The sequence below is a fragment of the Rhinopithecus roxellana genome, chromosome 10, assembly GCF_007565055.1.
Source record: "Rhinopithecus roxellana isolate Shanxi Qingling chromosome 10, ASM756505v1, whole genome shotgun sequence".
NCBI lineage: Eukaryota > Metazoa > Chordata > Mammalia > Primates > Cercopithecidae > Rhinopithecus > Rhinopithecus roxellana.
Window position 1 is genome coordinate 10,906,972 of NC_044558.1, and position 13,819 is coordinate 10,920,790.

Genomic DNA, 13,819 nt, shown 5'->3' on the forward strand with positions numbered 1-13,819 from the left:
TTCCTGTTACTCATTTCTAGTTTTCATAGTATTGTGGTCAGAAAAGATACTTGACATGATTCAGTCTTCTTAAATTTTCTAAGACTTGTTTTGTGGGCTAAAATATGATCTATCTTGGAGAATGTTTCTTGTGTGCTTGAGATGAAATGTTCTGTATGTATTCATTAGGTCTATTTGATCTAAAGTGTTAGTCAAGTTCAACATTTTCTTATTAATTTTCTATCTGGATAAGCTATCCATTCTTTAAAGTGAGATGTTGAAATTCCCTGATATTACTGCATTGCAATCTGTCTCTCCCTTCAACCTTTGTTTTATCTATTTAGGTGCTCCAATGTTGGATATGTATAAATTTACAATTGTTATATCCTTTTGATGAATTGACCCTTTTATCATTATATAATGTTCTCCTTTGTCTCTTTGTACAGTTTTTGACTTTAAGTCTGTTTTGTTGAATCTAAGTATAGCTACCCCTGCTCTCTTTTAGTCCCCATTTACCTGGAATATCTTTTTCCTTCTCTTCACTTTCAGTCTATATGTGTCTTTAAAAATTAGGTGAGTCTCTTGTAATTAGCATATGTTTGGGTCCTGTTTTTTTAAATCCATTCAGTCACTTTATGTCTTTTAAATGGGAAATTTAGTCCATTTGCATTCAAGGTAATTATTAATTTAAAAAATTACTTGGTACTACCATTTTGTTGTTTTCCGGTTGTTTTGCTTCTTTGTTCCTCTTTTGCTGTCTTCTTTTGTGGTTTGATGGTTTCTGTAGTGGTATGATTTGAATCTTTTAAAATTTTTGTTCTGTGCTTCTATTAAAGATTTTTGCCTTGCTGTTACTATGATGTTTACAGTCAGTTTCAAGCTGATAACAACTTAACTTTGTATTCTTTCACTCCCCCAAACACATTTTATGTCTTTGATGTCAGACTTTATATCATTTTGTAATGTGTATTTATTGATCATTTATTTTTAGCTATGCTTGTTATTAACACTTTGTCCTTTAACCCTTGTACTAGAGATAAAAGTACTTTAAATACCATCATTACAGTCACAGAGTATTCTGAATATGGCTCTGCATTACTTATACCGTTAAATTTTGTGCTTTTGTGTTTTTGTATTGTTAATTAGGAGCCTTTTGTTTCAGCTTAAAGAACTCCCTTCAGTAATTCCTGAAGGTAGGACTAATGTTGACGACTCCCTTAGCTTGTAGTTTGTCTGGGAATGTTTTATTTCTCCCTCATTTCTAAAAGACAGCTTTGCTGGATGAAGAATTCTTGATTACACATTGTTTTTATTTTTGTTTTCCTTCAGCACTTTGAATAGATTATTCCACTCTCCCTCAGCCTGCAGGGTTCCTGCTAAAAACCCATGGATGGTTGTATTGGAATTCCTTTGTATGTGATATGTTTCTTATCACCTTCTGCTTTCAGAATTTTTTCTTTGTCTTTGATTTCTGATAGTTTAATTATTGTGTCTTAGTGAACAATTCTTTCATTTGAATTTCACTGGAGACCTCTGTGCCTCCTGTACTTGGATGCTGGCATCTATCCCCTGATCAGGGAAGTTTTCAGCCATATTGCTTTTTTTTCTTTTTTTTTTTTTCCTGATTCTGTACTCTTTTTTTTCATTATTGCTTTAAATATGCTTTATAGCCTCTTCTTCTGGACTTTCTTTAATGCAAAAGTTTGATTTCATGATGATGTCCCATAATTTCCATAGGCTTTCGTCATTCTTTTGTCTTTCTGCTCTTCTGCCTGGATAATTCCAAATATTCTGTCTTTGAGCTCACTGATTCTTCTGCTTGACCAAGTCTACTGTTGAGCTTTCTATTGTATTTTTATATAAAGTCATTGTATTCTTTATTTCTAGGATTTCTATTTGGTTTCTTTTTAATTGTTTCTATTTATTTTTTATTTTACAATATTAGCTAAGTTGCAGATAGTTGTTTCTATTTCTATGTCAAACTTCTCACTTTGTTGGTGTATTGTTTTGCAAATTCATTTAATTTTGTATTTATATATTCTTGTAGTCCACTGAATTTCTTCAAGAGGATTATTCAAGAGGAGAATTCTTTGTCAGTGATTTCATAGATCTTCATTTCTATGAGGTCAATTTTTTGAGCTTTGTCAGTTTCTTTTGGAGGTGTCAGGATTCCATGATTCTTCATAATCCTTTGTCCTTGCATTGTTTGTGCATTTGAGGAGGAAGCCACTTCTTCTGGCCTTTATAGGTATTCTTTGGCAGGGATAAACATTTGCTATTTAGTCTAGCCTATAATTCTGGAAAGATCAGTTGGTGACAACCTTGAGCAGGCAGAGCTTTTCATGGGTTCCCTAGTTGGCTGGGCCACTGCCTTTGCTCTTATGTTCGGTAGGGCCACTGGTTATGCCTTGCTGTCTGGCAAGATCACTGTTTGGTCTCTGCTATCTAGTGAAGCTGCTGGCTGGGTACTGCAAGGGCCTCTGGTCAGGCCAGTCACAAGATATATTGCCTGGCTGGATGATTCTGCTATTTGGGACCTTAAGGTAGACAGGGTCACAATCTGGGCTGTGAGGTTAGGTGGAGTTGTTGCTTGGGTTGGACAGAAATAAATACTATACTTCTTAGATGTGCATAATAGAGGACTGCTACCCCACCCTTGTGAATGGAGCCATGGAGTGAGGTTTTGGCTGAGTTGAGCCACCCTTTAGACTCCCAGGTCAAGCATATTTAACCCCTACACTTCTATGAAATTCACAGAGGTGGTGTCTCCTACCTGGGTGGGGTCACTGGCATAAGCTCTGAAGCTGGGCTTACAGACTGGTCATCTGGAAACTCAAGCTAGGTTGAACTTCGCACCATGCTTCTGAAAGTGACCAGCTCAGTTTTGCAGATGGGCTATGCAGTTGGCTGGTGTCTCTGAATGAGTGCCATAGCTGGCAGAAACACAGAAGCGCTACTAAAATCCACATGCTGGTCACTGTGAGCTCTGTCCTTCTTTGTCTCTACCTGACCTCAGGTAGTCTAGTCATGCCATTACTTCCAGTGTTCCCAGTGAAATGAGACCGGAGTGGGCTTCCTGAGAAGTGTCTTTGAATACTTGAGAATTTGATGTCTACCTCTGGTTCTCTTTCCCCTCTGTAGAAACTGTGACCCCAGGGGAATCCTCTCTATCTGGCATTGTGCTAACCTAAAGGAGTGGGAACAGTGACATGGTCAAAGTGAGACCATTCTTCCTACCCTTCTAATTTGTCTTCACTCAGTTCTGTGAACAATGTATGTGTCCTAGACTTGTTTCCAAGTATTGGGGTTTTCAAAATAGATTTTCTGATCTGTGGATAGTAGCCAGTTGGACTTTCTGTGGAGGGAGAGAAGATCCTGAGACTTTCTAGTCCACCATCTTGCTTTATTCTGAGTTTTAATAGAACTACAAAAAGAAAATCCTCCTCTTTATTACCCAAATGCATTTATACTTCCACCAGTATACATTACCATAGTGTTATACTTGCCATCATCTGTTACCATCAAAGTTTTTAATTTTAATTTTTGCCAAAAATTTAGAAAAAAATTTTTGCTGTTGTTTTAATTTATATTTTTTTATTTACAAGCATGACCTTAGTTTTGCATGTTTATTAATTGCCTTTATAATCTTTGGCCATTTGTCTTTTGAGTAGTTTTTTTCTGACTCAGTTGTATGACACTAATTCTTTATCTGTTGAATATGTTGCAGATATTTTCTTTCACTTGGTCGTTTGTGTTTTTAACTTTGCTTATGGCATTTTTTTTACAGAAGTTTTAATATTAATTTTATGAGAAAGGGAAGATAATTGCTACATTTTTCATTTGTATATAATTCACTAATATTAAAATTTTAGTAAATGTATGTTCATCAGTAGCGGTTATTTTATTTTCAGTGAGTCAAACATTTTATTTTGCTTGGCCATTTGTCCCTTAAGTAAATGGCTTTTTTTAAGAAACATTTTGATATGAATTTTATGAGGAAGGAATTCAGTGTGAAAATAAATACTATGCTTCTCTCATTTTCATTTCATATAATTTACCAAGATTAAAATGGAAGTAAATGTATGTTCATCAGTAGTAATTATTTTATTTTCAACGCATCAAATACTGTTCATCTTCACTTTCTTATCCTCAATTTTCTAGGTCTTCCATAAAAATACTATCTTTATATCCAAAATTTGAAGAAAGAACATAGCATTATTATAGAATTCAGGACTTTGTGGGTAATTTTTCCTTTACCTATGCATACTTATAGGGTTTTGTTGTTGGTATTTTCTCCATACAACTGTTGAGTAAGGAAGTTGGCAGTGGGGACTAAATAGACCATCTTGTGATGACCATCTTGTGATAACCATCTTGTGTCAGCCATCAGATGACAGCAGCTGAATCACAGCATCACCAGGCTGTTACAATTTGTTGTCTTATTTGGGATGCAATTCTACGTAAGTTACTGAAAAGATCATTGAAGAAGAAATTCTGAAAATCACAGGAAACCAGTAGCCCATTTTTAAGATATGTATATTACTGTTGTATTAAAGGAGGACAACTTTTCAAGAGAAGTTTAATATAAGGCATAGTCCTAGCTTCTGGGTCATAGAGCTGTTTAGAAAGATATAATGCAGAAATAATTTTCATATGTCTGATTTGCTTATTTCTCTAGGTGGTGAGGTATCTGAAGAATTATCCCTGAAACTGCCACCAAATGTCGTAGAAGAATCTGCCCGAGCTTCTGTCTCAGTTCTGGGTGAGTCTCCAGCCCCTAATGGATCTGGGCATTAACAGCTTCTATTATACTATTTTTCTTTGCCATAAATATTTACTAAAAGTAACACTATAATTTTAACTTCTTTCTTCTCTTCTTCTTTGGGCTTGTTTATTGCTTTCAATCATACTTCTATCCCTGAAGAATCATCCTTCCTAAAATTTCTCAAATTCTAAGCTCAACTAATTATTTCTGCTTAATGATTTTGATAGATGATAATCTCCAAGCTTTATGATTTCCCATCTCTCCCATTCTCTAGGAGACATATTAGGCTCTGCCATGCAAAACATACAAAATCTTCTCCAGATGCCCTATGGCTGTGGAGAGCAGAATATGGTCCTCTTTGCTCCTAACATCTATGTTCTGGATTATCTAAATGAAACACAGCAGCTTACTCCAGAGATCGAGTCCAAGGCCATTGGCTATCTCAACACTGGTGAGTGATTACTCGAGTAAGGGAAAACTTGAATGTTATTCCAACTGGATTTCCCAGTAGGTTTCAGTTACTTATGAATACCATGATACATTAGCTTAGCCTACTATGATAGCAACTATGATAGCAACTATGATAGTTAATTTCATGGAAACTATCCACTCTCCAACCTCCAATAAAATGTTTAAGGCTCAGAAACTCCTTATCTATGACAACAAAATTTAAGAAATGTCACAAGGGAAGCCAAGGTATTTTAGTAATTTCTCCACCCTCAGCATGTACATTAATCCATTGTGCTGTTTCATTAATCTTCCTTTCCAGGTTACCAGAGACAGTTGAACTACAAACACTATGATGGCTCCTACAGCACCTTTGGGGAGCAATATGGCAGGAACCAGGGCAACACCTGGTAAGGAAAGAACAATTTTTTGAGCTCCTTTTTGTGTGCCAGCTCTTTTACATGTATTACCTCAATTATATTTACAGCAACACTATCAGATATGTATTATCAGACCGATGGTTTGTTATACTAGATAAATCCACCAAGAGTAGCAAGGTAACAAGAAGAAAACCTGATATCCAAATACATGTATGTTAGGCTTGTTTCCAAAATTGATCCTATTAATAATATACCAAGGTTTTCTTTCTGAAATGGCTATTCTTTCTAAAGCAGCTACCATAACCATGAGTTTTAAAATGATATTGCCAGTGAACATATATAACTTCCAGATAAACCATGTTAACTTCAGTGTATATTGTGTCACATTCTAAGTCATTCAGCTTGATTTAGAATGAATTCATTAATAGGAGGAAACAATTGAGAAGGAAATGGTAATATAAAACATTTTTTAAATCCCTAAAGTAAAGCAATATCAAAAGTTACTGCATATGAGAGCTGCATGTGAGAAGATTCTGTCATCTGCAGAAGGAAATCTCTAAAGATAAGAGAGATTTAAAGCCTTACTTGAGTAACTAACAAAAATAAGTAAATTCAAAGTACTTGAATGTAAATTCGTTCAACCATTGTGGAAGACAGTATGGCGATTCCTCGAGGATCTAGAACCAGAAGTACCATTTGACTTAGTAATCCCATTACTGGGTATATACCCAAAGGAATATAAATCATTCTACTACAATGACGCATGCACACGTATGTTTATTGTGGCACTATTTACAATAACAAAGTAGTGGAACCAACTCAATTGCTCATTAATCATAGACTGGATAAAGAAAATGTGGTACATATACACCATGGAATACTATGCAGCAATAAAGAGAAATGAGTTCATGTCCTTTGCAGGGACATGGATGAAGCTGCATGGAAGCCATCATCCTCAGCAAACTAACACAGGAACAGAAAACCAAACACCACATGTTCTCACTCATAAGTGGGAGTTGAACAATGAGAACCCACAGACACAGGGAGGGGAACAACACACACCAGGGCCTTTTGGGAGGTGGTGGGTGAGGAGAGGGAACTAAGCGGATGGGTCAATAGGTGCAAGAAACCGCCGTGGCACACGTATGCCTATGTAACAAACCTGCACGTTCTGCACATGTATCCCGGAACTAAAATAAAATAAAATATACTTAGACTCCCTGTGGCAAAGAGAGAGGTAGCAAGGAAATACTAAATCTAGCAGATTAATCAAGCAGACTAAAGATTAATCAAGGAGATGAGATCTCTAAGTACACAAGAATTTTTGTTAGCTAACTGACATCATATGAAGCCTGTTGCTGTGAAGTGGTTATAAAACCATCGTAACAACATAAATATCATGATCGCTTCCTCCCTGGTCAGGCTCACAGCCTTTGTTCTGAAGACTTTTGCCCAAGCTCGAGCCTACATCTTCATCGATGAAGCACACATTACCCAAGCCCTCATATGGCTCTCCCAGAAGCAGAAGGACAATGGCTGTTTCAGGAGCTCTGGGTCACTGCTCAACAATGCCATAAAGGTGAATCATTCTGGAGCTAGTTTTGATTTGTCCATTATGATACCGGCAAGGATGAGGAGGGAAGTGATAATGTGAAAATTTCTAAGGGAAAGCATCAGAAGAAAATAAAACCTGGATGGCACCAAAAAAGAGGGGATAGAACAAAAGTGGATTGTGATACTTTGCCCTATAGGGATGGATATGGGTAAGGATGAATTCCATGACACAGCAGAATAGAAATAACTAATCAATGGCATTCTCAAAAGTTGAATTATTCAAATCTCTCTCTTGTATTCACAGGGAGGAGTAGAAGATGAAGTGACCCTCTCCGCCTATATCACCATCGCCCTTCTGGAGATTCCTCTCCCAGTCACTGTAGGTACCACCTCATTCCTCTGCTGAAGGAGAGTTCTGGATGCAACGAAACTGCTGACCTGCTGTCTGAAATACTATCCTATTAACAGCAAAGCGTCAGTTTTCCTTCTATGCAATGCCAGTGCTTCCCAGATCTACAGAGAATTTGGTCAACCCATTTAAGAAAGGTTTAAATTTTCCCAGTAATTCCCCTAGGCTATTTACCACCACCACTCCAAAAAAAAAAAAAAAAAATCTTAAAGATATGTCTTTTGAATGTGAGAATAACAGATAAAAATACTGTTTTATCTGTCGATAAGAATGAGGAATAGTTGGAAAAATGCGTTTATAAAACTTCTGTGCTGTGATCTGTGTATTTGCCTGGGAATACTAGCATGTCTGTTTACATAGCTCGGTTCCCTTCTTGTTCTGCCTTCACAGCATCCTGTTGTCCGCAATGCCCTGTTTTGCCTGGAATCAGCCTGGAAGACGACACAAGAAGGGGCCCACGGCAGCCATGTGTATACCAAAGCACTGCTGGCCTATGCTTTTGCCCTGGCAGGTAACCAGGAAAAGAGGAAGGAAGTACTCGAGTCACTTAATGAGGAAGCTGTGAAGAAAGGTGAGAGCACACCTGAGATCCTTCTCCTGGCCCATCCTCTGTATCAAGAGCTGCATGGCAAAAATCCCTCACTCCTACCTCCTGTGATCCCTGTCTCCTCGCTTCTTTTCTATATATCATATGCATTTTGTCCATATTGTGATTTTATAAAATCTAGGATTTCTTAAATCAAAAATCAAAAGACAAGAGGTAGTGCAGATGCTTCTCAACTTATGACGGGATTATATCCTGACAAACTCATTGTAAAGTCTGAAAAATCTTAAGTGGGACCATTGTAAGTCAGGGACCATCTGTATAGTATGCTAATAAGAAGAGCATTCTCTGAGACTAGCTCCAAAATGTGCTACCTATGTGAGCTTGGGAAAGTCATTAACTTCCTTGTGTTTCAGTTCCTTCATCAGTAAAATGGGGATAAAAATAGTATTTACCTCACAGAGCTGTTGTATTAAATGAATTGGTATACATAAAACAGTAGAGTAAATGGCACACAGCAAATCCTATAAAAGTACTAGTTATTACTACTAACATATCAGTTCTCAATATGTGCCCAATTCTTACCTGGTACATTGTATAACCTTAAACATAAGAAAATAATCATGGAAGTAACTACTTGAATGAATTCTGGTATTTTCTTTTCTTTTTTTTTTTTTTGTGACAGAGTCTCGCTCTGTCACCCAGGCTGGAGTGCAGTGATGCAATCTCGGCTTACTACAAGCTCTGCCTCCCAGGTTCACGTCATTCTCCTGCCTCAGCCTTCCAAGTAGCTGAGACTACAGATGCCCACCACCACACTCGGCTAATTTTTTTATATTTTTAGTAGAGACGGAGTTTCACTGTGTTAGCCAGGATGGTCTCAATCTCCTGACCCTGTGATGCGCGCTCCTCAGCTTCCCAAAGTGAATTCTGGTATTTTAAGCCCATTTCATAAGACCAATAGTGTTGCCCAGTCTACTCATATTCACACAATACTTCTACATATACCATGGTCTATATGAGGGGTTGAAAACATAGAAAATAAAATGCAAATCATAAGATGTCCATTAAAATAGTCTACCTTTTTCCTTTGATAGCCATTAATTCTTCTTGAAATGTATTGAGAAATATTTTATAATAGATACACAAAAAGGCATAATTAGAAAACACTGTATAACTATCTCATAGATTAAGAAATAGAAAATTACCGATATTGGAGAAATAAATCCCTTGTGTATCACTACCACCTCCAGAGGCAATCATTATCCTGAATTTGTCATTACAATTCCATGGATTTCTTTATATTTTTCTGCATATGTGTCCCTAACTAATATTTAGAATCTTTACATGTGTTTCATCGTGACAGAAACAAGATTTTTTTTCTCTCTCATTCAAGAAACAAGAGAAACATTTTTGAATATTTCAGCAGCTTAGTTTTTTGTTTGCTTTTCATTTTCTAAGTTCAACATTATGTTGATGAAGACCCCTATACAAGTACATCAGAGTCAGCTCATTAATTTTCACTGCTGTGTAATACATTACAGTCTATAAATTAGTCATAATTTACACATCGAGTTTCTCTCATGAATTTTTTTATGTTTTCTTACTAAAAACAATGCTGCAATGAATACTCATGTGCCTGTTTTCTTGTGCATCTGTGTTTCTCCAAATTATACTTTGAGAAGCATAATGACTGATTAGTGGGCTAAGCATATCTTCCCCATTGCTGAATATCACCAAAGAGCAATTGGCTTCCCACAGCAGTGTATATCGGTTCCCATTGTTTCACATTCATGTCAGCCTTTGGTATTTCAAGAATTACTGTATTGTTTTTTTCAATGGAATGAGTACAAACTCTACTATTTCATGTGATCTGTGATCCTCACAAGAAACTGCTAAAGACAGGCTTTATAGGAAATGTAACAAACTCCAGCTATGGTCTAATATAACATTATATAACATCATAAATAGGAAACAGCCACACCCAGTGAGACAAGTGCTGTGCCATTTCTTTCTCCCACCAACCCAACTATAGTAACTATTTGAAAACATAGATAGGCATAGGCTTCTGACTCCAGCATCAATCTCTGCCTTAGCTGGGCTGAAACACACCAAATTCAGATTTACATAGAAGGAAAAGCATCTACATACAGTTCAGGGGATTATAATGGGCATGCAATTCTCATTTCAGCACTGGCTTGGGTACTTTTATATTTATATTTAAATATAAATATGTAGTCACTTATAAATATCTTTTTCTCACCTTTAAGACAACTCAGTCCACTGGGAGCGCCCTCAGAAACCTAAGGCACCAGTGGGGCATTTTTACGAACCCCAGGCTCCCTCTGCTGAGGTGGAGATGACATCCTATGTGCTCCTGGCTTACCTCACGGCCCAGCCAGCCCCAACCTCGGAGGACTTGACCTCTGCAACCAGCATTGTGAAGTGGATCACGAAGCAGCAGAATTCCCAGGGCGGTTTCTCCTCCACCCAGGTTGGTGATTTGCCAAAACCTTTGATTTCACCTTCAGGCAGCAAAAGATTTGAACAAAAAAGAAACAAACACATCCAAGAAGAAAAAAATAAAGACGACAATAACTTGAAATGAGGTAAAGTTTTCAGTATCCAAGGATAATGGGAAATAAAAGCAAATGAAAGTCAAAAAGGGCCCAAAGGAAATGCTCAGAATTCCGGCACCCCATCACTGTGTTATCCTTCTATTTCCCCTAACAGCACTGCCTTCCTCAAGCAGCAGTGGAACATTAGCAGAATGAAGGAGATGTCTCCTGCCATTCTCCTGGAAGCTATAGGGTCTCTTTCAAACTGTTCAAAGGAACTCTACTCAAAATCCTCCAACAACCTCTCCTCACAAATCTCTCCATTCTTCGATCCCCTTTAATAAGCTTTTTTCAAAACTACACATTTTGTGCTTCCCCTATTCACCTTTTTTTTTTTTTTTTTTTCTTGAGACAGAGTCTTTCTCTGTCACCTAGGCTGGAATGCAATGGTGCGATCTTGGCTCACTGCAACCTCCACCCACAGGTTCAAGCAATTCTCGTGCCTCAGCCTCCCAAGTAGCTAGGATTACAGTCATGTGCCACCATGCCTGGCTAATTTTTGTATTTTTAGTAGAGACGAGGTTTCACCATGTTGCCCAGGCTGATCTTGAACTCCTGAGCTCGGGCAATCCACCCACCTTGGCCTCACAAAGTGCGAGGATTATAGGTGTGAGCCACTGCGTCCAGCCCCCTGTTCACCTCATAATACACAAACGTTTGTTCATCAGGAGCGTAAAGAACTGTCTTGATTCATCCAACCTCCTAAGTCTAGCTATATAACCATGTATCTGAACAATTCATCGATATGTACACAGCAGGAAGTTTTATCTTCAGAGAATTTAGATGTTTGCTTATATACCCTAAAACAGGAAAAGTGTGACAAAATGGCATCCCATCCTATTTCCATTGTATTAATCTTTCATCATATGAGTGAAAAAAACTAAGTAATTTTGTTAAAGGTTATCATTCATTTCTTAGAAATACATTATTTGAAGGAGGCCATCCAGGTTCAATGTTGATGAGGACACCTACCAGCAGACATTCACTGGGAACAGGAAATCACCCAATAAAAAGGGAAAGCCAAATAAAAGTGTCATTCAATCCATAAGATAATTATAATATTCATCTTCTATTTCTTTTGGAGAAACTGAAGCATGACTCTGCTCATGGCTGCAAAGAACCTTGGGTTCTCTCCAGGACACTGACCTCAGCAACTGAGCAGTTTAATATGGGAGAGAGCCAGACTGAACTTTGCTTGGGTGATGGCAGATACGACCACAGTTGTCAAGAAAGACATGTTAGCAAATAGCTGATGCCAATAACTGATTATCATTCACATATATTTTCCACATTCCATGTTCCACATATACTTACAGAGAAAAAAGGATCAATTTTCTGATAAATAAAATAGACGTGTAGGGCATACAGCCCAAGGTAGATATTTGAATGTTATGGCTCTTCAACTATCTAAAGATTAGAATCAATCTTGAAATTAGAACTCCAATATTTAAGCAGTGAGGGAAGCAGGAAATCAAAGTCCCTCACATGGGTCTTTGAAAAATATCTCAGTCCTCAAAGCTTTAAAATACCCAATGGGTTCTCTCACTCATCTATCTCTTCCAGGACACAGTGGTGGCTCTCCATGCTCTGTCCAAATATGGAGCAGCCACATTTGCCAGAACTGGGAAGGCTGCACAGGTGACTATCCAGTCTTCAGGGACATTTTCCAACAAATTCCAAGTGGACAACAGCAACCGCCTGTTACTGCAGCAGGTCTCACTGCCAGAGCTGCCTGGGGAATACAGCATGAAAGTGACAGGAGAAGGATGTGTCTACCTCCAGGTAAGACTCTTGGGCAGGTGAGGACAGAGGACAGATGAGGACAGCAGCTGTTCTTACTGAGAAATCCTAACTCAGAAAGCAATGGGGCAAACCAGAGAAAGAGTTAGGGAAGTTGAGAGGAATTCTAGGAAAGGGCAAAAAACTGATTTTGTCTTTGATGTTCCATAGACATCCTTGAAATACAATATTCTCCCAGAAAAGGAAGCGTTCCCATTCGCGTTAGGGGTGCAGACTCTGCCTGAAACTTGTGATGAACCCAAAGCCCACACCAGCTTCCAAATCTCACTAAATGTCAGGTAAGACCTTCTGACTGTATCACCTAATCCTAAGAATAACCACCAATCTTCGTACTGGAACTCCTCTTTAAGTAAAGCAGTACAATAGTAGATGTTTGCCCTATTCGTTAAAAATGCAATGTATTCTCTTAAGTTGGTATAATATAATTTCTCAATGATGGGGTTTACATTGTCCATCCAGGATCTATCATTGTGCAACCTCATTGTTTAAAGGGTAATAATTTCCCTCAATAACAACTAAATAAATATTACGCATTGTCTCTGACCTGAATTCCTTGTTATGTAATGAAATCCTATATTATTCTTGCTTTATTGAAAACAGAGATGAAAAATTATTGAAAAGTTTGACTAGAAGGAAGTAGTGACTCTTTAGTTAGAATTCCTACTGGCAATAAATAAATCTCAGGTTATATATGATATAATTAATTTTGGGGGAAGACATACTTATATGCATCAATATTTAAATAGCTGCAGATCTGACAAAAAATTATCTCTCCACAGACATATAACTTGGTTGGGGATACTATTGAGGAAAACAGTTAAGACAAAATCTATGTAACAAACAACTGGCATACATCAAAAAGAATGAGATCATGACCTTTGCAGGAACATTGATGGACATGGAGGTCATTATCCTTAGCAAACTAACACAGGAACAGAAAACTAAACACTGCACATTCTCATTTGTAAGTGGGAGCTAAAGGATAAGAACACATGGACACAAAATGGAGAACAACAGACACCAGAGCCTACTTGAGGGTGAAGGATGGGAGGAGGGAGAGAATCAGAAAAAATAACAATTGAGTACAAAATTTAGTACCCAAGTGATAAAGTAATCTGTAAACCAAACCCCCATGACACGAGTTTACCTAGATAAGAAACCTGCACGTGTACGCCTGAACCTAAAAGTTAAATATATATATATTTTTTTCATTTAATTTGGCATATATATATGCCAAAAAATAAATTAAGCAGTCCAAATTTCAGATGCAAACTCTCAGGGACAAGACGCTAGGTGTTTCTAAGTGTTTTGTTGAAAGCCAGT

General features: G+C 37.6%; 1 protein-coding gene across 2 annotated transcripts in view; it reads left to right on the forward strand.

The window, feature by feature from the left end:
- A2M (alpha-2-macroglobulin) overlaps positions 1 to 13,819 on the forward strand; it is a 46,421-nt gene that overhangs the window by 29,001 nt on the left and 3,601 nt on the right. For both annotated transcript variants that reach the window (XM_010376703.2, XM_010376702.2), the window contains exons 23-31: positions 4,658 to 4,741; positions 5,019 to 5,195; positions 5,514 to 5,601; positions 6,994 to 7,150; positions 7,430 to 7,504; positions 7,925 to 8,105; positions 10,349 to 10,572; positions 12,260 to 12,478; positions 12,647 to 12,774. In XM_010376703.2, the coding sequence (XP_010375005.2) occupies positions 4,658 to 4,741; positions 5,019 to 5,195; positions 5,514 to 5,601; positions 6,994 to 7,150; positions 7,430 to 7,504; positions 7,925 to 8,105; positions 10,349 to 10,572; positions 12,260 to 12,478; positions 12,647 to 12,774 (1,333 nt within the window). The remainder of the gene's footprint in view (positions 1 to 4,657; positions 4,742 to 5,018; positions 5,196 to 5,513; positions 5,602 to 6,993; positions 7,151 to 7,429; positions 7,505 to 7,924; positions 8,106 to 10,348; positions 10,573 to 12,259; positions 12,479 to 12,646; positions 12,775 to 13,819) is intronic.